Raw genomic sequence first — 24,970 nt, 5'->3', positions numbered from 1 at the left:
CTACCTCCCCTCCCCCCTCGCTTCCTCCCCCCCTCTTCCCTCACTCCATCTTTGCACCAAGGGGACCTGATTACTTTTGAGATAATTTTGTTCCTCTTGTCTGGCTGTGCCGTGCTGTTCTGTTGGTGCACCTGTTTGTGGACGTGTTTCTTGAGACCTTGATATTTTGTAGCTTCGATTTAATTCTGGACACAATGCTGCCCCTCGGGGAACAGTGCAGCGCCAGCCAATTGACTGAGGAATTTGGCAATTGTCCTAAATTTCCTTCCAAAATACTCTGAAGGGCATGTGCATTCACCTGCGTGCTGGGAGCAAGTAACTTTTTCTTCTAGGCTGCAACAATAGATACACTTGTTTGTTATTGATTCTTTTTCTGAATATATGTGGATAACCATTGTGTCAGTACAGGGAGGGGGGAAATGGTTCAAGGAAAAACAACCTAGTACTCCACAGAAGCAGCAGAAATGGGCATATAAAGTCTCAGTCTCTCTCTCTCTCTCTCTCTCTCTCTCTGTCTCTGTCTCTGTCTCTGTCTGTGTGTGTGTGTGTGTGTGTGTGTGTGTGTGTGTGTGTGTGTGTCAAGTATTCCACTCAAGATTTCAGCAATAGTGTCATGTCTGGTTTCATAACTATATTCACTGTAAACATAAAGTTGCCTGCAAGTAACTAACGTTAGCAGTGACCACAAAGCAAAAAATACCATTTGATATCGATAGATACAGCTGTAGCCTAAAGTACCAACAATAGCCCACTTATCACATTAATGGCGAGATGTCTGTCTCTGTTACTTTCTTAATGAATTGTGAATTCACACGTGACATTTCTGTTATCGTGCCCCCCTGCCCCTTTGACATTAATATCTTGTGGCACAACTGTAGCACGAATTTGTATCTGCATCTGTGGCCACATGCGTACTCTGTAAGCCACCGTATAGTGTGTGACGGAGGGTGCCTTTTACCAGAACTAGTCATTTACTTCCTGTCCCACTCAAAAACTGATAGAAAAATGATTGTCCATGTGCCTCCATAGAAGCCCTGGTTTGTCTCCTCTTGTCTTTGCTGTCCTCACATGTAATGTATCTTGGCAGCAGTAGAATTGTTTTGCAGTCAGTTGCAAATGTTAGTTCTCAAAAATTGATGTGGTGGGGATCCCAAACATTCGTGCAGTACTTGAGAATGGATCACACACATCTTTTACATGTAGTGTCCTTTGTAGATGAACCGTGCTGTCCGAGAATTCTCTCAATAAACACAAATGTAGAATTTGTCTTCCCTACAACCGACTTTATGTGCTTGGTCCATTTCATACCACTTTGAGAGTGAATTTGAAAATGCTGGTAAGTGCTTGTCACACGTTTCAGGCGTAGCCCTTCGGCAGATGACCTGGTAACAAATAATAAAGAGAAGTGCAAATAATGATATAGTACAGTACAGCTTCACCAAATAAATGAAGTTATATAAATCTCAGATGAAATTAATGGTACACAATTTTGAAGAACATTAGTACGTACCAACTAAGATAATTATGTTCGTTAACAAAGACGCTGAACAATGTCCGTACAAATGTCGAGCAAAAATTTCCTGTTGTATGTACAAGAAGTACAGCTAAACAGTAAGCTCGTATCACTACAGGGCAGCACTTCTGAAATGTGTAAAATTGAAATGTTAATAAGAAATATTAGGTCAGTTGTGAAAACAGTATAATAGTACAAAACATTTCATTTATGACGACATCATACAGAAACACATTTGGAAGGATTTGTTCATAATTTCAGTAGAGGGTGACACATGCAATACAGAGTCAATTAAAATAATTATTTTTCAGTAAAACAAAATGAATTAAAATAATTATTTCATTTTTACCAACACACTTGGGCAAGGAAGTTAACAGTAAAATACAATCACAAATACATATTGGTTTGTACCTTTATGCCTAGATATTTAATCAACATAACTGTTGAACAGCACACCATTAATACTGTATTTGAAAATAGTGGATTTGTTTTTTCATATTCATCTGCATTAACTTACATTTTTGACACATAGAGCTAGCTACTACTCATCACATCAAGTAGTAATCCCACCCAAGTCATCCTATATCCTCCTGAGAAGAAGAATGGTCCTATAAAATTCCCCAGGGACAACTCTGACGGTACACTTGTGTCTAGTTAACTCTCTTTGTCTGTGGGCAATGCACTGGGTTCTGTTAGTTAGCCGGCCGGAGTGGCCGAGCGGTTAAAGGCGCTACAGTCTGGAACTGCACGATCACTACGGTCGCAGGTTCGAATCCTGCCTCGGGCATGGATGTGTGTGATGTCCTTAGGTTAGTTAGGTTTAAGTAGTTCTAAGTTCTAGGGGACTTATGACCACAGCAGTTGAGTCCCATAGTGCTGAGAGCCATTTTTGTCTGTTAGTTAGTCTCCGAGCCACTCTCTTATCTGAGAACCTAAACTGTATTCTTGGACCTTTGTTAACAGCCTGCAGTGGATCACTTTGTCAAATACTTTCCAGAAATCTAGGAATATAGACTCTGCCTGTTGTCCTTCGTTCACGGTTAACAGAATAACAAAGTCAAGCCAAGGGTCACACAAGCAATGGTGTCTACATACAAGCTTATCTGCCTCTGTATGGTATTTTTCTTCTTTTTTTTCCATTTTCAATGCAACATTTTACACGATCTCAGGCAGTAGTACACCTGCGGTTGCCTATTTTCAACCTCCTCCTCCACTTATCTCTGCCCTGATGCACGTCCTTCCTTACTCCATCTGCCTGAAGGTATTTTCCCCTCCGGCCTTCCTCTGGAAGCAGTTTAGCTGATGTGCCTGGGACTATACCTTTCCAGTACTGATAACTGCCATTACGTCTGCTTCTGTCTATACTTCCTTTAATTATTTGTTCTTTGCTTCATGTGCCGTCCAAAGTCGCTTGCCCAGAAATTTTTTGACTATATTTTCAAAACTGGTTTATAGTTCCTGGTCTGTTTCCATGCTCATTGTCTCTAGCCTGATTGTGGGTGTATATTCTTCTTCTTCAATTGCCACCTGTGGTCCACATGAAGTAACTTCCTCGTGATTCTGTCTTCTTTCCTGATTTTCGGTAGTTACACTATTTCTTTGTTCTTTCTTTCATCTTTCATCTGTCGATACGGTGCTGCACTTCTCAACATCTTCCTGAAAATTCCTGAACTTCATCATCTTATTTTGAAAGGTCTGCCTATTTAGAATTTTTGCTTTCATAACTTTAATTGCTGCTAAGTCCTTTTCACTTCCCCGGAATGACTCATTTGCATTTTGGCTGTTTTGCCATTTGGGTGTAGGTTTCCCAACTTTTCTTTGACCAAGTATTTTCCATAGTATTTTCTTTTTGTACTTGCCAGCTCTTCAGTTTCTCCCTTTTTGTTGAAGACTAAACCCTCCACTACATGAAGGCACTCGTTTTCTGTTATAGTGTTGTATTTTTGTTTTTACTGAAAGTGATTTTTATTTTAAATGTCCTTCATTACTTGATAAGCCACTTCCATTTTCTGTGTTCACTTATGTATGCTTCATCATCTAGACAATTTGCTTGTATTATTTCCCCTGAATACTTAAGTTTATTCATTACATGATTCTACCATATCTTGTGCTTAGGAATTTTTGAACATTTTTTAATGTCTATTATGCATTGTTTTTTTGAAAGAAATTTGTAAGCCACCATCTCTTTCAATAGTTTGATTTGCTCAGTTGCTGTATTATGTTTTCAGAAAATACTGCTAAACAACCAGCAAAGGCTAGACAGTAGAGTTTGTTGTTCATTGAATCTTTTTCCATTCTGATTTCTTTTATTTCTTTTTCTTGAAGTCTAAGGTTCCATTCCCTTATTACCTGTTTTATAGATTCTTATTTTTGTTTTGTCGTGCTGTACATTAGCTTTAAGGAATAAAAGTATATCTCATCTGCTCCCTTGTGTTGTGTTTAAAATTTCAAGCTGCAACCAGACACTTGACATTAAGAGTTAGAAATTTTCTTCGGACAGGTCTCTACCCTTTCTTCTCCTTTCCCTTTATACAGTGCTAGCACATTCCATTTACTGGTGTGGGATTACTGACCCAGATTGTCTTGTCCGGTGTGTCAGTGTTGCATTGGACCTTGTCATTTCTGCCAAAGTTTTCTGCACTGAGACAATATCTTTAGCAAAACCTATCCATTTGCCTGACGTTTTTTTTAGAGAAACTACACCAAAATATTGTGGTGTAGATTTTTCCAGATTTGAGTTGCTGTTAGATACGTGTAACAGTAGTTTTACCATGGCTTCTCATGTTGCTCATTTGAATTCCCATCGCCAGTACTGTATTTACTGTTATAAATTTGTTTTTTAAAAAGTTATTTCCTGTACACCACTTTTCAAGAATAAATATTTGACCCCAGTTGTAGTTTAATATGTAGTGTTTTCTCTGTGCTTCAGATACATTGACAGCTTGTACTTATCTAACGTGTTGTAGCTTCAGGCTTCAACACCATTCTCATTCTGAAAAGTTCCTCTAGCTTCCTTTAGAAAGTTCTCAGGAAGTCTAAGCATCTCCAAGGCATACTGGCTTCGTAAGGTATGCGTAAGGTAAACTGTGGCACGTGTCAGGAATTGTACACAAATGTAACTGCATTTGGCTCTCATTTAAAACCTTGCACACAAAAAGTAGGACGTACAGATGGACATCTTTATATCTTTCGCAATGTTCCTGAAAGGTACCATTTTGATACACATGAAGAGCTTGAAATTTTTACTAATTTAAAAGCAATACCCACACCAGTTGCTGAAATGAAAAAGCAATTTTTATAACAAAGCCTTTTTCCAAGTATTTTCTGATCTCTTATGTTGTCGCTTCTGCAAGTGTTTTGCATTTTCCTCTGTCAGAATTTCTTATTCTGCCGGCTCACACTCGTGTAATTGTAACTAAATTTAACAGCTGTTCATTCCGGCTGTTTAGTGTAACTACAGTTGCGATTGCCAGTTTCCAGTTTGCTACTTGTGGATAACATCTGCAAATGGCCGTCATCTATCCTTCTTCTATAATAGTGCACATCTGGTGTATCTACACTAGTAGTCATGTAATGTTTTACTAGTTTTCACCTTTAGAATGCTTCCTCTTCCAATGTTTTTTATATTGTGATTATTTTTTGCCTTAGATTTGTGGTTTGATTTATGAACTTTATACCATTACATAATCAGCTGTAGGCTAGAGTTTCAACAATCAGAGTGCAGGCACATTAACATAATGGATACTTCTCTGGGCCTTTCACTGAGTGATATGGTGCAGTGATACCCAACTAACTCACGTTCAGGAGAAGGCAGTTCAAACCCCTGTATAGCTATCCAGATCTATCCAGATTTAGGTTTCCCATGATTTTCCTAAACGGCTCCAGGCAAATGCCAGATGGTTCCTTCAAAAGGGCACAGCTGATTTTGTTCCCCATGTTTGAAACAAGTTGAGCATGTACTCCATCCCTAATGAGCTCTATGTCGACGGGACATGTAAAAGTTAATTTGATTTGAAATTTGGCTACACACACTTTCACTTCTGTTTTGAACAGATCAGCTACTGAAGCCCTTGGTAATAAGTTGATACCAGTAATGGCACTATTTTTGTGACCTGATGTTGAAATATACAATGTAAACAATGAGTATCAGTGTCAACAACTTTGTGATAATACACTGCAAAATTGTGACAGAGAAAATGTGACAGTCATCTATTTACAAGTAGAAAGGCATTGCAACAATTTTTATTCTGAGTTTAGGAATAAATCTTGTCAGTGAATATATTGTAAAACATGTGAGAATTGTGCTGCATCTTGAATCTCCTCAACTACATCTTCATTTTATAGGATCTGAACCTTAATTGCACAAAAATGCTGTACAAAGTGTTTCCGTTGAAGATAACACATTAATGATAGTGTACAAATTTATCAAGAGATCTTACAAAGATTTTTTTCCCCTATCATTTATCAGATTTTAAACCTAGGCAACTTGTATTGTAGAATATATTTAACTCAATTTTGACTTCCAAGTAAAGAAAATTTTTACCTGCTTTATTCAAGTCAATTTACAACTTTGAAGCAAATTTTCTTTTCTTGCCATATTGTACATTTTATATATATATATATATATATATATATATATATATATATATATATATATGCAAAGATGATGTGACTTACCAAACGAAAGCGCTGGCACGTCGATAGACACACAAACATACACACAAAATTCAAGCTTTCGCAACAAACTGTTGCCTCATCAGGAAAGAGGGAAGGAGAGGGAAAGACGAAAGGAAGTGGGTTTTAAGGGCGAGGGTAAGGAGTCATTCCAATCCCGGGAGCGGAAAGACTTACCTTAGGGGGAAAAAAGGACGGGTATACACTCGCGCGCGCGCGCACACACACACATATCCATCCACACATATACAGACACAAGCAGACATATTTAAAGACAAAGAGTTTGGGCCCAAACTCTTTGTCTTTAAATATGTCTGCTTGTGTCTGTATATGTGTGGATGGATATGTGTGTGTGTGTGTGTGTGTGTGTGTGTATACCCGTCCTTTTTTCCCCCTAAGGTAAGTCTTTCCGCTCCCGGGATTGGAATGACTCCTTACCCTCTCCCTTAAAACCCACTTCCTTTCGTCTTTCCCTCTCCTTCCCTCTTTCCTGATGAGGTAACAGTTTGTTGCGAAAGCTTGAATTTTGTGTGTGTGTTTGTGTTTGTTTGTGTGTCTATCGACGTGCCAGCGCTTTCGTTTGGTAAGTCACATCATTTTTGTTTTTAGATATATTTTTCCAATGTGGAATGTTTCCCTCTATTAATACATATATATATATAATATTACACAATTTATAATCCAAAGATTTATCATTTTGATAGAGTGGGCTAAAAATAAAATGTAATAATGTAACAATAGCTCTCATTGTGTTCTTCCATTGTAACCAAAGATAATATTTCTATTGTGCTATTTCCATTGCATTGTGCATAATAGCCAGCCTGTTAAAAAAAATGCCAAAGATCAGTTGCATTTTAAGGAATTTGTAAAAAGAAGTGAATCTGTAGCTGCGTCTTTGGTATTATATTCAGCAAACTGAAGTACGCTTTCTCTTCTTAACACATAATCTGTAATTTTAAGAAGTGTATTATCAACAAGAGTGATTCTGTAGTAACCAAAGATTTGTACAATAACTTGATCATTTGCCGAATTAGATTCTTAGGCAGTTATTGTTCCAAAGATTTAAATCTATTTTGTGTAATGTATGTAAAGAAAAAGTAAGAACTGTAACAGATGATCATTATATATTTTCTGTATTTTTTTAGATATACAGATGTTTATTTTTATTGAAATATTTACTGTACAGGCACGATGTACACTATTTTTATAATTAACAATGTTCTCTTTGTTTGGAGATGCTTAACTACACACTCTGTGTTTTTTTCTCTGACAATGACCAAGTTATGTGGTTCATGCACTGTAACAAATAAAGCAGCTTTACGCAATACATAGAATTTTATTTATTTATTTCCTCTTCTGCCCCCCCCTCCTATGATCCCCCTGTGTTTCGAAAAGAATTGTGGGTAGCTACGTACATAGGCCAACCTATTAATTACTTGGTTTGTGTTTCTGCACAGTCATCTCCTCAATTTGTGTTAACAGAACATCTCTACCAACCTTATGTTGCTGGTGAGATGGAAAAGTTGGTAGTGTATATCACACTAATTTACTGATTTATTTATCCTGGCAATATTATGGCTATCGGGATTGTTCTTAACTGTAATGAGGTATTCTGTACACTAGATGTCTCAGGAGGTGGAAAAGGTGGCGTGGAGTTCGTGTTGGCAGTGACAGCCCAATAGGTAAGTCAGTGGCTTCAGACATGGAGTAATCATTGGATTTTACAGAGTAATAAATCCATCAGAGAAATTTCAAGCCTTCTAAATCTGCTCAGTTCAGCTGTTGATGATGTGATTGTGAAGTGAAAATGTGAAAGAACGACCACAACTAAACAGAGACAAGACAGACCTCATAAACTGACGGACAGGCTTAACACCCTTGCTTTTAGTTTTAGTGAAAGTTGTTTTGACTTTCCTATAAGCTGAGTCAGTCCTTCTGACAATCACATCTTTTTCAATTTCTTCACATTTTTATGCAGCTTTGTCAGCTTCCCTGCACTTCCTATTTATTGCATTCCTAAGTGACTTGTATTTTTGTATTCCTTAATTTCCTGGATCATTTTTATGCTTCCTTCGTTTATTGATGAACTGAAGTATTTCTTCGGCTACCCGTGTTTTGTTCACAGATACATTCTTTGTACCAGTGATTTTCCTTAACTTCTGTGACTTGCCCTTTTTAGAGATGCCCATTACTCTTCAATTGAACTGCGTACTGAGCTAGTCCTTATTGCAGAACCTTTAGCCGTAGGAAACTTCAAGTGTACTTCATCATTCTTAAGTGTTTTTGTATCCTACTTCTTTGTGTATTGATTCTTGCTAAGTAGGCTGTCAAACTTTTGCCTAATCTTCATCTTTACTAAATTGTGATCTGAGTCTATATCTGCTTCTGGGTATGCCTTACAATCCAATATCTCATTTCTGCCCGACCATGATGTAATTAATATAACTGAAATCTTCCCATATCTGCTGGCCTTTTCCAGGTATACCTCCACCTCTTGTGATTCTTCGACAGAGTGTTTGCTATTACTGGCTGAAATTAATTTCAGAACTCAATTAATCTTTCTCCTCTCTCATTCCTGCTACCAACCCCACATTCTCCTGTAACCCTTTCTTCTATCCCTTCTCCTATAACCACATTTCAATCCCCCATGACTATTAGATTTTCATTTCTCTTTATGTGCTGAATTCCCCATTCGATATCCTCATGTAGTTTATCTCTTCACCTTCAACTCGTGATGATGGCTTGTATACCTGAACTATCATTGTCTGTGTTGGTTTGCTGTCGATTCTGATGAGAACCACCTGATCAGTGAACTGTTCACAGTAACTCATTCTCTGCTCTACATTCCTCTTAATATCAAATCCTACTCCTGTTACCATTTTCTATCGTTGTTGATTTTACCTTGTACTCGTCTGACCAGAAATTCTTGTCTTCTTGCCATTTCACTTCATTGACCCTCTCTGTATCTAGATGTAGCCTTATCATTTCCCTTTTCAGGTTTTCTAGATTCTCTACCACATTCATACTTCTGAAATTCCACACCCCAACTCATAGAATGTTATCATTCGTCGGTCATTCAATCTTTTTCTCACGGTCACCTCTCCCTCAGCACCCCCCTCCCGGAGATCTTTCAAGTGAACTAGTCTGCAGTCTTTTACCAATGGAGAGATCGTGACACTTTCAAATTACAGGCCACATGTGCTGTGGATACACATTATGTGTCTTTAATGCACTGGTTTTCATTGCCTTCTGCATTGTCAAGCCATTGATCAGTGCTGATTCTTTACCTTTAGGGGCAGTTTCCCACCCCGAGGGAAAGAGAGTGCCCCGAACCTCTTTCCATTCCTCCTCCCTCTTTGACAAGGCTGTTTGCAGAATGAGGGACAACTTCTCGTGCAGGAAGTCTTCGTCTGCCAGTACCAATGATTTTTCTTCAAAATTTAAGCGGTGGTGTGGATCGAACCCAGGACCTAGGACTTTCAATTCCTAATCAAAGACGCTACCCCGAAACAGCAGGTGCAATACTGTGGTTGTTTATTGCACTTAAGAAAACACAATATGTGGAAGAACAACAACCCATTTCACAGCATTGTCTGCTAAGAAAAGTAGAGGAGTAGATTGAATACAATGATTGTATCAGCCTGACAGTGCAGCCTGTTATAAAGTGGCATCTTTGTAGCAACTGTGTCCAGCCTTGTCAAATATGTGGTGTCTAGGAAGCCCGCTTACTAGGTTTGCTAGACAAACATTCAGACAAATCGTATTAATGAGCTTTATTACAAAAAAGTAAATGACAATACTTAGCTTCGACAATTACACAGATGTGTCGCAAGCAAAAGGCGACATAAAAAATAAGCAATCTTCTTCAGTATAAACAATTGCAAGTCTGTGCTCCATAGACAGTACAAGCGAAGTGAATAGAGTTGACGCTGCTATAATAGTGCCTAAACTTGAAGCTGCTATTCGACTGGGTCACGGCGCTTGTGTCCTCTTTCCGTAGGGGCCACTACTATCACATTGTCATTCTGGAGGGAGGTCCGGTCGGCGTGCAGTTGGCTGACTTCTTCTCACAGCCATCTATTCTCTCTCGTTCCCGACCTGCATGCTGACGCTTGACTTTATGCCGTGACAGTGGCAATAGTTTGTGGACAAAGAAATGGACTGACCTGCCCAGAGTCCTAACCTGAACCAAATAACCAAATGAAACATCTTTAGGATGGGGCTCTTAATGAAGCACAGGCTGTGATTCTTCCAGGCACCCCCCCCCCCCCCCCCCCCCCAGGCATTATAGCAACGGAATTACAAGTTTCCATGAGACGCCAATTGCAGTCGTGAGGGATCCAGTGGAGCATGTCTGGTTAGCCGTACCTCTAGGAGCTCAGTAGCACAGGTGCCCTCTGCTGCCGCAGTATGGGATGGCAGGCGGCAACCACTCAGCCCACTCTCACTCGGGACTACTTCTGTACATTGAAAGTCTTCCCATCACAGTCGAAGCTATCATAAAGAGGAAGGATAACAGGTGTGCATGTATCTGTGGTCAGCTAGTGTGTTTTATACACACATAAAAAAAAGTTTCGCATCGGCTCAGTTCCGAGAGTTCCAGAACCTGCACAGAAAATTGGTATAGAGATCAACATAAACATCATTTCCACCCTTTTTATTGCTCATGAAAACCGCACATTGCATGTTGTACCACCATACAGTGAGACCTTCAGAGGTGGTGGTCCAGATTGCTGTACAACCCGGTACCTCTAATACCCAGTAGCACATCCTCTTGCATTGATGCACGCCTGTATTCGTCGTGGCATACAGTCCACAACTTTATCAGGGCACTGCTGGTCCAGATTGTCCCACTCCTCAATGGCCATTTGGCATGGATCCTGCAGAGTGGTTGGTGGGTCACGTCATCCGTAAACAGCCCTTTTCTGTCTATCCCAGGCATATTCGATAGGGTTAATGTCTGGAGAACATGCTGGCCACTCTAGTCGATCAAATTCGTTATCCTGTAGGAAGTCATTCACAAGATGTGCACGATGGGGGCGCGAATTGTCATCCACAAAGACGAATGCCTTACCAATATGCTGCCGATACAGTTGCACTATCGGTCGGAGGATGGCATTCATGCATCGTACAGCTATTGCGGCGCTTTGCACGACCACCAGGAGCATACGTAGGCCCCACATAATGCCACCCCAAAACAGCAGGGAACCTCCACAGTGTGTCTAAGGCATTCAGCCTGACCTGGTTGCCTCCAAACTCGATGATTGTCTGTTTGAAGGCGTATGCGACACTCATCGGTGAAGAAAACGTGATGCCAATCCTGAGTCGTCCATTCGGCATGTTGGGTCCATTTGTACTGCACTGCACGGTGTCGTGGTTGCAAAGATGGACCTCAGCATGGACATCGAGAGTGAAGTTGCAAATCATGCAGCCTATTGTGCACAGTTTTAGTTGCAACACGATGTCCTGTGTCTGCACAAAATGCATTATTCAACATACTGGCATTGCTGTCAGGGTTCCTCCGAACCATAATTCGTAGGTAGCGGTCATCCACTGCAGTAGTAGCCCTTGGGCGGCCTGAGTGACAGTTAAATCGACAGTTTCTATCTCTGTATCTTCTCCATGTCTGAACAGCATTGCTTTGGACACTTTCCTCATTGAGAGCCCTTCCTGGCACAAAGTAACAATGCGGACACGATCTAATTGCGGAACTGACCGTCTAGGCATGGTTGAACTGCGGACTACACGAGCCACCTCCTTACAGGTGGAATGACTGGAACTGATCGGCTGTGGGACCCACTCCGTCTAATAGGCTCTGCTCATGTATGGTTGTTTACATTTTTGTGCAGATTGAGTGACATCTCTGAAGAAAGGGACTGTGTCTGTGATACAATATCCACAGCCAACGTCTGTCTTCAGGAATTCTGGGAACTGTGGTGATTCAAAACTTTTTTTTATTGTGTATTACGTGCATGTAACAACGCAGATGTTATAAAAAGATTTACATTTTATGTGAGATACAACAGTTAGTAATTAGAACATAAAAAGTGGACACCATTAGTAGCTTTAGTAGAAAAAGGTAGAAATTATATTAGTTCACAAAAGGTAGCACGACAGACAGATTATAGTTGTGTGGATGTAATCGAAAATTACCAGCAGCAGTTGGTACCTCAGAAAAGATGGGAGGGAAAGAGAAAGGGGCGTGTGATAAAATGTGAGTAACGAAGAGGGGGAAGAAAGTAGGTCAATTCAGTGAGGAACAGAAACAGAAAGAATTATAACTGGTAAAAGGTGGGAATGTTTGGTTTATTGAGTGACAGGAAAAAAGTGCACTGTACATGTTATTTTTTAAGGGATGCAGCAAATCATTGAACTGTGCACAGAGTGCAGGGTGGACCTGTGTATTAAAGATAATCCCACGCTCCTTACTAAGGAAGGTTCTAGTAATTCTGAAAGCTAGGAGAGTGCCTTGTATTTATCTTCATGTGTGTTGGCAATGCTGTCTCATAAATTTTATAAAAATGCATTGATAACTGTCAAAATACATTGCTTGAGAAATTCTGAGTCCAGATTTGTACTCCTTAATAGGGAGCGAAAGGCTATTTACAATTTGTACAGAAACCAGATGGCAGTTACAAGAGTCGAGGGGCATGAAAGGGAAGCAGTGATTGGGAAGTGAGTGAGACAGGGTTGTAGCCTCTCCCCGGTGTTATTCAATCTGTATATTGAGCAAGCAGTAAAGGAAACAAAAGAAAAATTCGGAGTAGGTATTAAAATGCATAGAGAAGAAATAAAAACTTTGAGGTTTGCCGATGACATTGTAATTCTGTCAGAGACAGCAAAGGACTTGGAAGAGCAATTGAACGGAATGGACAGTGTCTTGAAAGGAGGATATAAAATAAACATCAACAAAAGCAAAACGGGGATAGTGGAATGTAGTCGAATTAAGTCTGGTGATCCTGAGGGAATTAGATTAGGAAATGAGGCACTTAAAGTAGTAAAGGAGTTTCGATATTTGGGGAGCAAAATAACTGATGATGGTCGAAGTAGAGAGGATATAAAATGTAGACTGGCAATGGCAAGGAAAGCGTTTCTGAAGAAGAGAAATTTGTTAACATCGAGTATAGATTTAAGTGTCGGAAGTCGTTTCTGAAAGTATTTGTATGGAGTGTAGCCATGTGTGGAAGTGAAACATGGATGATAAATAGTATGGACAAGAAGAGAATAGAAGCTTTCGAAATGTGGTGCTACAGAAGAATGCTGAAGATTAGATGGGTAGATCACATAACTAATGAGGAGGTTTTGAATAGAATTGGGGAGAAGAGGAGCTTGTGGCACAACTTGACTAGAAGAAGGGATCGGTTGGTAGTACATGTTCTGAGGCATCAAGGGATCACCAATTTAGTACTGGAGGGCAGTGTGGAGGGCAAAAATCGTAGAGGGTGACCAAGAGATGAATACACTGAACAGATTCAGAAGGATGTAGGTTGCAGTAAGTACTGGGAGGTGAAGAATCTTGCACAGGATAGATTAACATGGAGAGCTGCATCAAAGCAGTCTCAGGACTGAAGATCACAACAACAACAACAATAGACCGGTATTTTTTAAAATACATAATACCAGAGGACTTCGAAACATTAGTTACACATTATCATGGCAGGCCATGCAACTTTTATTGAATGTTGCACTACATTTAAAGTGACATAGGTACATGACACTTTATTTTGGTCTAAGTCTCTGTAAATAACAGTCAAAAATTCTGCCAATCATTCAGTTCCTCAGTGATAGGAATCGCCTTCCTCAGTAATGGAGCCATCTGAGAACTTAATAAATGTCCTTATTGTCGGTAAATCTCGTTGCCAGAAATGTTCTCTCAGCTTGCCATAAAGGCGGAAATCACAGTGCAGGATTTGGACTGTATAGTGGATCAGCATCATCTGTCTCTGTGCGGGTTCAGTCAAGCTGTTGATTGTTGACACCATTTCACTGTGGCTGGAAGTGACATTGCATTTGGTGGACGTACCACCAGAATTTCACAGCGAATCTGTGTGCAATTTAGATGCTTCGCCCACACGAATTATACTGCTCGTGTACTTCAACCTTGGATTACTTTTCCACTTGCACCCCCATTTCACTCCCACATTGTGGTGACCTGTTATCCATGCTGCAGCGGAACTGTGCCTACAGGAAGCCCACAAGGTGCATTCTCTTCTGACAGTGCACCACTCTTCTAGTGTAGTGATTTTAGTGTCGGAAGCTGTGTGTAGCTTACTTTCTTATGTCCTTGTGTAATAGCGTTCTGTCCGGTTTTATTTTGGTAGACTTCACAAACAGCAGCAGTAGTGTAATCGATAGTATTTTATTGTTCCATTTTATAAATTAGTGAACCTAAGAAGTTGTTGTGGTCTTCAGTCCAGAGACTGGTTTGATGCAGCTCTCCATGCTACTCGATCCTGTGCAAGCTTCTTCATCTCTCAATACCTACTGCAACCAACATATTTTTGAATCTGCTTATTCTATTCATCTCTTGGTCTCCTCTACAATTTTTACCCTCCACGCTGCCCTCCAGTACTAAATTGGAGATCCCTTGATGCCTCAGAACATGTCCTGCCAACTGATCCCTTCTTCTAGTCAAGTTGTGCCACAAATTCCTCTTCTTACCAATTCTATTCAATACCTCCTTATTAGTTATGTGATCTACCCATCTAATCTTCATCATTCTTCTGTAGCACCACATTTCGAAAGTTTCTATTCTCTTCTTGTCTAAACTATTTATCATCCACATTTCACTTCCATACATGGCTACACTCCATACAAATACTTTCAGAAAAGACTTCCTGACACTTACATCTATACTCGATGTGAACAAATTTATCTTCCTCACAAACGCTTTCCTTGCCATTGCCAGTCTACATTTTATATCCTCTCTACTTCGACCATCATCAGTTATTTTGCTACTCAAATAGCAAAACTCCTTCACTACTTTAAGTGTCCCATTTCCTAATCTAATTCCTCACCTGATTTAATTCGACTACACTCCATTTTCCTCGTTTTGCTATTCTTCACGTTCATCTTATATCCTAGTTTCAACTGCTCTTCCATTTCCTTTGCTCTCTCTGACAGAATTACAATATCATCAGGAAATCTCAACATTTTTATTTCTTCTCTATGGATTGAAATTCCTACTCCAAATTTTTGTTTTGTTTCCTTTACTGCTTGCTCCATATACACATTGAATAAGATCGGGGATAGGCTACAACCCTGTCTCACTCCCTTCCCAACCACTGATGCCCTTTCCTGCCCTCAACTCATAACTGCCATCTGGTTTCTGTACAAATTATAAGTAGCCTTCCGCTCCCTGTATTTTATCCCCGCCACCTTCAGAGTTTGAAAGAGAGTATTCCAGTCAACATTGTAAAATGCTTTCTCTAAGTCTACAATTGTGAGAAATATAGGTTTACGTTTCCATAATCTATTTTCTAAGATAAGTCGTAGGGTCAGTATTTCCTCACGTGTTCCAACAAGTCTACGGAGTCCAAACTTATTTTCCCCGAGGTAAGCTTCTACCAGCTTTTCCATTCGTCTGTAAAGAATTCATGCCAGTGTTTTGCAGCCGTGACTTATTAAGCTGATAGTTCAGTAATTTTCACACCTGTCAACACCTGCTTTCTTTCTGATTGGAATTATTATATTCTTCTTGAAGTCTGAGGGTATTTCGCCTGTCTCATGCATCTTGCTCAGTAGATGCTAAAGTTCTGTCATGGCTGGCTCTCCCAAGGCTATCAGTAGTTGTAATGGAATGTTGTCTACTCCCAGGGCTTCATTTCAACTTAGGTCTTTCAGCACTCTGTCAAATTCTTCACGCAGTATCATATCTCCCATTTCATCTTCACCTACGTCCCCTTCCATTTCCATAATATCACCCTCAAGTACATCACCCTTTTATAGACCCTCTGTATACTCCTTCCACCTTTCTGTTTTCCCTTCTTTGCTTAGAACTATTTTTCCATCTGAACTCCTGATATTCAAACAAGTGGTTCTCTTTTCTCCAAAGGTCTCTTTAATTTTCCTGTGTGCGTTATCTGTCTGACCCCTAGTGATATATGCCTTTATATCCTTACATTTGTCCTCTAGCCTTGCCTGCTTAGCCATTTCACACCCTAACAAGTTACAAAAATGAAAAAAAATAATGTTAGAAAACCTGTATCAACAGAAACACTTAAGAAATATTTGCAATTATATAGTACACTGGCGAAACTGGCAATGCTTCATAATTGCTAAATATATATGGGAATTGGATACATGCCCTAATCTCTTTTTCCCTCCATCTCTCTAACCCTCTCTTTCTTCTTCCTCTCTTTGTCTATCTCCTCGTATCTCTTTCCATCACCTGCCCCCTGCTCCTTGTACATCTCTTATCCCACACTCTATACAGCTACTCCTCCCTTATCTCTCTGTCGCTGCCCTCCTTCCTCTCGTTCATATCCGTCCCCCCCCCCCCCTCCACCCCCCCCCCACTTCGTGTCTATTCATCTTCTCCCTCCACTCTCTCTGTGACGTTATTTATTGTTATTGCAAATGGAACCTCAATTGGGAGCAGAAGTCATAATGAATGGGTTAATCAGTTGCAATCATTAGTGCACGTGGTATGAGAGAAACCTTTCCAGCTGTTGGGTGTGTGAGGGTAGTAGCTTTAATGACAGTATTTCACGTGGTTTTAATGTGCAAACAGGTAGTATCATAAAGTTAGTCTTCATCACAACTGCCCTGTTTTCTGTTAAAAATGACTATGATAAGGAGAACAAAACTGTACATTTTCACAACATGGCTTTGCATGTTCTTTCTTGCAGCCAGTTTAACAGAAATGTTTAGTGTGTAATGTGTCTATATCTTGAGTTGTTTAGGCTGTGCAATGTCTGTCTGTCAGATGGTTGAGAAGGGGTTCATCCCAACTGAGTCTGGCCTTTTGTCTGCTCTGCCCACTATTTTGTGGTCATCTGAAAATCTTGACCAATTTGATCAGTTAATGATGTTAAGTTGTACTTGCACAATAATCTCTCACTTAACTGCATGACTGATGGCGCAATGTTGCTTGATTTCATCATCAGAATTTTCGAGGAAATCAATCGGAAGAAATTTGTTACCAGCTCTTAGTCAGTGTCATTTACTCGGCCTGTGTTGCACGCACGCCAATCAATAATTTGAAGCCTCTGTGGTAGCATTTTACCTAAGGTAGTAAACTGCGAACTGAAATCAACTGTGTGTTTGCAATGCAAGAAATTACCACGAACTTCAGTCTTTGCAACACATGAAAGATATGAGCACCACCGTTAACACGTTGTATCCTTTTTTGCAAAATGTCAATATTCACTGCAGAATTTGTTGTTATGAAAACATGCGGCAGCAGAACTGTCAAACTGAAAGTCATTCCCAAGTGCTGATATTTCGTATATGCGCCAGTTTATTTTTATTTATATGGATTTTGTTGTTTGAGTTTAGCCCTTTGATCCTAGTTTCAAAATGGAAGGAAGGTCAGAGTTGATCACGAGGTCATTAGAGATTCGATCTAGTTCAATCAATATATAGGGTGAACATAAAGTCCAGGAACACTTTCAGTTATTTATTGCACAAGAGCTAAACATTGCACAAATGTCATACATATTGCATTTTGAAGAGAAACTCTGAATTTATTTTTTTTACAAACATTCGATATGCAGACCACGAGCGACCTGGCAGACGTCAATACGGTAATCGAATTCTTGCCACACCCGTCCCAGCACGGCATTGTCGGCTGTGGCAGTCGCTTCCCGTATTCTCTGCTGGAGCTCTGCTACATAACGTGGTAGAGGCGGTACATACACCAGATCTTTAATGTGTCCTCACAGAAAAAAGTCACACGGAATGAGATCTGGTGATTGGGTAGGCCATTTCATGAAACATGTGTCCCCTTCTGTAGCACGGCCGACCCATCGATGCGGCAGCTCCGTGTTCAGGTACCCACCAACTTTGTGATGAAGATAGGGTGGAGCCCCATACTGCTGAAAGATGAGTGGAGAGCCTGATAGCATTTGAGGCATCAGCCATTGCTGCAACATGCCAAGTAGGAATATCCAGTGACAGTACTCTCGGCGAAGAACGATAGCACTCCACATTCACTTCACTAACCGCTTCTTTTTGCCAGATACAAGCAACCCGTTGTAACGAATTTATTGTGCCAGTGGTAAATGCCCTTCCTTGTTGGTGGCTTCTTACCGTTCTTGGTTCTAAACATCCATTGAACAACTGTAGCACACTTGTTTTAGTCCAACTCCAACACACAGAAACCTTGCTCCTCACCTGAACTCGCCATATTTGCAACTAGCAGTGACTATTGGCAAATTACCAAACTATGCTGTAGCGGTATACAGGGTTTTTCTTCAAAATCACGTATGTATGATGTCTGTACAATGTTTGGCTCTTGTGCAATAAATAATTGAAAGTGTTCACAGACTTTATGTACACTTTTATTATAAATATGTTTTTATTTTGTTGCACTAATTTTGGGTATAAAATGAGGACTATGGAGAATATAAACTGATCCAAAATACGTGTCATAATTATGATATTTAGATCGAGTGGCACCACAACAATGATGTGGGGAACAAGTGATCAAAGGAAATGGAAGAAACTGAAAACGGGAGAGGTGGAATGATATGCAAAATATAAGTTGCAGTGTTGAAAGGGTGGTGAACCAATTTCTCAGTATATGTTTTTATTCCAGAAGTAATTACTTACCAATCTTCTAATATTATTCTATTTCGAATAATTTTCATGTATGAATGAAAAGCAACATTTATGATATGATTGAATACGGGTGTACGATATGATCAACGGCTTGAACTTGACTGAAGACCTTTTTTTCAAAGACACTTTTGTAAAGATTTCTGTTGATGTAGTACTTTGAAGCGCTCCTCGGCACACGGTGTGGCATCGGTAGCTCTCTGCATGATGTGCTGTGATGTATAGGTGTCTGCTGACAAACTCCTTTTCTTGCATGCTGCCCAAGGATTTATGGGGAAAAAAATATTTGAACTAATACAGGATATTAAATACATTTAAATGACGTCTTTCTGTAATTTAACCATTATAGAAATTGTGATAAAATTTGTTGTGTCCATGCTTTCTCATTTCTAAACAATGAGGTTACCGATAATGCTTTTGGGAAAATTCTGGGACATAATTCAGCCAAATTCTTTACCCTGACGGCGTCCAGGTTAGGTAGACATGTACTGTTTGCTACAGTTCTTGCACCACTGCATTCATTTTACATAATTTTATGATGGTAATATTCATGTCAGCCATTTTGGAATTTCTAGTGTGGCATTATTTAATCTATTTTGGTTGGAGAACACTGCATCTGTTTTTTTTTTTTTTAATTACACTGTAGGAAATACCACAACCAGCCACAATTTTTCTTGAAATGATTTTATTATACCATAACTAGTTTCAGACCTGAGCCCATCGTCAGATAGTAATGTTGACCTCTTTGCAAGTTTTATATTTGTGTCCTAAAATCTAACAAATTTTTGTGGTGCGTAGTTCTACGTTTACATCCTAAAATATAACAAACTTTTTGTGATTACATAGTTTTAGACTTATATAAGTTACACCAGTAATGGTGTAATAAAATCATTTCGAAAAAACTTGTGGCTCGTTGCAGTGTTTCCTACAGTATAATTTCTTATGCGTGCACATGTGCTCAAATAAAAGTAAGCAACCATTGTAAAATGTTTCTTTCATTATTCATTGGTAACACAACATTAGATTAACCTGACATCAACAAAAGCCTTGAACCTTGTAATACTGGCTTTGTTTCGACCCATTTTGATTTTTTAAATGCTTCAGAATCAGAACTAAAATGTTCACGAAATAAGGCCCCATCACACTGACAGCGGGAAAAGAATACTAAAAGCATGAAAACATAAACTTCAGAATGAACGAACTGGAATAAAATTCTCCTGTTCTGTTCGATTGGTTAAATACCTGTTATTTTTATGGAAATGAATCATCAGGCACAGAAGCTGTTGTCGGAGAGTGGAAACGCTTGGTTGCACAAGAGTGAGTTGTATGTTAAGTCTGAATGCAAGGAATGATTTGCATGAAAATAATAAAATGGCCAGACTTTGTTAATATCATTAACTGCTGGCTCGAAAGATGTACAATGAAATTTGGAAACGGTGGCATATTTAACAGGCTGAAAAATGTACAAATACTTAAGTTTGTTATTAGCGAACAGGATCAATCACATTGCTAATGGACAAAAATATAGTCAAGTTCAAATGAGTTATTATTTCAAGTTAGATTACGGAGCATAAAATATGCATGACCTTATGGCATGGCAGTAAGAACAAGAAGGGTAGCAAGAAGAAAAAGATGTTAATCAAAATAGGAAAATGAACTTTGCTTTTGATAAATAATTATACTGCTGAGATTAACAAAATATGACAGTTTCAGCCTGCACATCTGGACAAAATAATGAAATTGAGAAGATAAGGTACATCCATGGGAGTTGTGTGTTGAGGAACCTACAAATTGTCAGCGGAGAAACAATATCGTGGTACCGGCTTTTGTGCATTTCAGTCAGTCGGTGTACTCTTCTCGGTGCACTTGCTGTTTCCACGGGAACGATGGATTCTCAGGTCTTTAAAATGAAACTGTAGCTGAAAGAATACCGTGTAAGTTGTATGAGGTAAAAAGAAGTGTAACTGCAGAGTAGTGAAATACCGTCTTATTGAAGCATCTGTAGCTAGGTGCGCCTGGCTGTGGATTGTGTTGTTTACAGGAAGGTTGCAATGCCCAAAGACTGCAGCATAGTGTAGGAAGACCTGCAATTGCTGACAGCTGTCAATCACTCTCAAAAACAAATCACCATATTTAAGCACTGCCCTCTTTCTCGAAATGATCGCCTCGTGAAGTGCTGTCCATTTCACTCAACTGAAGCCTTGACTGGAGAATTGCTTTCCAACACACAGAGGTGTGTAATGATCAATAACAAGGTGCTGTGCCTGCTCCTGTTTTTGGATTTAAGCGACAAATAGATACAGCGTCTATCACCTGGTAAGGTATCTGTTCTTCGACAACAATATTTCAGTTCAGCGGCAAAAAAATATACACACCAAAAAAGTAAAACACAAGGCAGATGTGATAACATAATTTTAAAAAAATACTTGCCCCCCTCCCCTCCCCTCCTCTCTCTCTCTCTCTCTCTCTCTCTCTCTCTCTCTCTCTGTCTCTCTCTCCCTCCCCCCCCTCTCTCTCCCCTCCTCCATCCCTCCCTCCCTCCCCCCCCCCCTCCTTCCCTCTCTCTCTCTCTCTCTCTCTCTCTCTCTCTCTCTCTCTCTCTCTCTCTCTCTCTGTCTTGCATACAAAATGTTAGCATGCTTTTGCCTCTCGTCCATTCACTTTTACTGCTACCTGAATGAGAAGTGACTATAGATCCTGAGAAATCAGTACCCAGAACAACCCCCTTTGGCCGTAATAACTGCCTTGATACACCTGGTCATTGAGTCAAACAGAACTTGGATAGCGTGTGCAGGTACAGCTGCCCGTGCAACTTAACACGATACCACAGTTCATCAAGAGTAGTGAATGGCGTATTGTGACGAGCCAGTTGCTCGGCCACCATTGACCAGACATTTTCAATTGGTGAGAGATCTGGAGAATGTGCTGGCCAGGGCAGCAGTCAAACATTTTCTGTATCCAGAAAGGCCCATAAAGGACATGCAACATGCGGTCGTGCATTATCCTACTGAAATGTAGGTTTCGCACGGATCGAATGAAGGGTAGAGCCACGGGTCGTAACACTTCTGAAATGTAACATCCACTCTTCAAAGTGCGAACAAGAGGTGACCGAGACGTGTAACCGATGGCACCCCATACCATCATGCCAGGTGATACACCAGTATGGCGATGACGAATGCACACTTCCAATGTGTGTTCACCACGATGTTGCCAAACACAGATGCGATGATTGTGATGCTGTAAACAGAATCTGGATTCATCCGAAAAATGACATTTTACCATTCGTGCTTCCAGGTTTGTCGTCGAGAACACCATCGCAGGCACTCCTGTCTGTGATGCAGCGTCAAGGGTAACCACAGCCACGGTCTCCGAGCTGATAGTCCGTGCTGCTGCAAATGTCGTCGAACTGTTCGTGCAGTTGGTTGTTGTCTTGCAAACGTCCCCATCTGTTGACTCAGGAATCGAGACGTGGCTGCACGATCCGTTACAGCCGGGCGGATAAGATGCCTGTCATCTTGACTGCTAGTGATATGAGGCCGTTGGGATCCAGCACGGCATTCCGTATTACCCTACTGTACCTACCGATTCCATATTCTGCCAACAGTCATTGGATCTCGACCAACGCGAGCAGCAATGTCGCAGTACGATAAACCGCAATCGTGATAGGCTACAATCCAACCTTTAACAAAATCGGAAACATGATCGTACGCATTTCTCCTCCTTACAGGAGGCATCACAACAACGGTTCACCAGGCAATGCCGGTCAACTGCTGTTTGTGTATGAGAAATTGGTTGGAAACTTTCCTCATGTCAACACGTTGTAGGAGTCGCCACCGTCGCCAACCTTGTGTGAATGCTCTGAAAAGCTAATCATTTGCATATCACAGCATCTTCTTCCTGTCGGTTAAATTTCGTGTCTGTAGCACGTCATCTTCATGGTGTAGCAGTTTTAATGGCCAGTAGTGTATATACACACATTCAAATTCACCAAATACAATTCAGACAGACGTGTCCACTATCTCATTGGCCAGAGACAGTGGTCATAATTTGTGTGTGTGTGTGTGTGTGTGTGTGTGTGTGTGTGTTTTACCTACATCAGAAGGAAGTCTTTTGGCCAAAAGCTTATTTGTTTGTTGTGCCGGTCTGTGACTCAGCGTCTCCACTGTGTGGAGAGAAGCAATCTATCCTTTGTCGTTATTCCGTACTGGATTTGTCATCGTGTGATTTAAACAGTTTACTTATTTTTTTCCACTTGTCTCATTTTCGTTTGTTTGCCCCTTACAGTTACAGCAAAGTAAATTATTTGTCGATAAGTGTGGTGCGTCAGATTTTTTTCTCGAGTGCCATTTACAACAACAGATGCAGTTTTCTCAAATCGTCACCAATAAAGTAGTAGGCAGACCGCATTATGTGTCGAAGCCGGGAAGGAGGTCCGTGACGTAATGTTACAGTGCGACGTGCCCTCCGTCCGCAGGTGGGAGCGATGTCGGACCAGCAGGCGGGGATCCACGGCGCACTCGGCCTCGGCGCACCTCTCACCCCCGCGGGGATCCAGACGGCCGACGGCGTGCTGTCGCAGGTGTCCGACGGGCAGGTGAAGCAGGAGCCGTACGAGACGATGGAGGTGGTGGCGAGCAGCCCCGGGCCGGGGTCGGCGGTGCACCACCTGCACCAGCTGCAGCACCAACACCAGCACCAGCTCCAACAGCAGCACCACCACCAGCACCAGCACCTGGTAGGAGCACCACACGGCCACCTCTACTCGGCAAGTTTCAGACCGACAGTCGGAATGACAGTGTGTGTCAGAAACCTTTTACTGCTCGACGTAAACTCTTTTGACATTAATATACACTGAGGTGACAATCCACGGGATAGTGAGAAGCGCGTATACGGATGGCAGTAGTATCGTGTATATGTGCTGTAAAAGGGCAGTGCATTGAAGCAGCTGTCATTTGTACTCGGGTGATTCGAGTGAAAAAGCTGCACGATGAGAACTGACGACCTTCAGATGTGCATCAGTAGTTAGAGCTAGACACTTGGGATATTCTGTTTCGGAAATCGTTAGATAATTTAATATTCCGAGGTCCACAGTTCTGAGAGTGTGCCGAGAATACCAAGTTTCAGGCCTTACCCCTCACCGCAGACAACGCAGTGGCCGACGGCCTTCACTTGACGACCGAGAGCACCAGTGTTTGCACAGAGTTGTCAGTGCTACTGTACGAACAACACTGTTTGAAATAATCACAGAAATCAGTGTAGGATAAAAGTATTGGCTGAAAATGACTTAAAAACTTGTGTTACCTTCCATCGGTAATGCTGGAATTCAGTATGGTGTTGGCCCAGCCTTAGCCATGATGACAGCTTGCACTCTCACAGGGATACGCTCAATCGAGTGCTAGAAGATTTTGGGGAATGGCAGCCCATTCTTCACGGAGTGCTGCACTGAGGAGAAGTATCGATGGTGGTCAGCGAGGCCTCGCACGAGGTCGGCGTTTAAAAACATCCCAAAGGTGTTCTGTAGGATTCAGACCAGGACTCTGTGCAGGCCAGTCCATTACAGGGATGTTATTGTCGTGTAACCACTCTGCCACAGGCGGTGAACAGGTGCTCGATCGTGTTGAAAGATGCAGTTGCCATCCCCAAATTCCTCTTCAACAGTGGAAGGCAAGAAGGTGGTTAAAACATCAATGTAGGCCTGTGCTGTGATTGTGCCATGCGAAACAACAAGGGGTGCAAGCCCCCTCAACGAAAAACACGACCACACCATAACACCACAGCCTCCAAATTTTACTGTTGGCACTACACACACTGGCAGATGACATTCACCGGGCATTCGCCATACCCACACCCTGCCACTGGATTGCCACATTGTGTACCATGATTTGTCACTCGACACAATGTTTTTCCACTGTTCAATCGTCCCATGTTTACACTCCTCACACCAAGTGAGGCATCGTCTGGCATTTACTGGCAAGATGTGTGGCTTATGAGCAGCCACATGAG

The 24,970-nt window shown here is 41.0% G+C and overlaps 1 protein-coding gene across 3 annotated transcripts in view; it reads left to right on the top strand.

The window, feature by feature from the left end:
• The window catches only part of LOC126427378 (transcription initiation factor TFIID subunit 10-like), a 101,230-nt gene that overhangs the window by 36,937 nt on the left and 39,323 nt on the right, over positions 1–24,970 (top strand). The window contains exon 2 of one of the 3 annotated variants that reach the window (XM_050089728.1): positions 23,442–23,702. In XM_050089728.1, the coding sequence (XP_049945685.1) occupies positions 23,451–23,702 (252 nt within the window). In that variant the 5' untranslated portion in view covers positions 23,442–23,450. Of the gene's footprint in view, positions 1–23,441; positions 23,737–24,970 lie in introns of all 3 variants that reach the window. The other 2 variants (XM_050089726.1, XM_050089727.1) reach the window with 2 other exon arrangements.

This window comes from Schistocerca serialis, chromosome 11 (assembly GCF_023864345.2).
Source record: "Schistocerca serialis cubense isolate TAMUIC-IGC-003099 chromosome 11, iqSchSeri2.2, whole genome shotgun sequence".
Lineage (NCBI taxonomy): Eukaryota > Metazoa > Arthropoda > Insecta > Orthoptera > Acrididae > Schistocerca > Schistocerca serialis.
The sequence above is the reverse complement of the archived record's forward strand: the minus strand, read 5'-3'. Positions and strand labels throughout refer to the sequence as shown.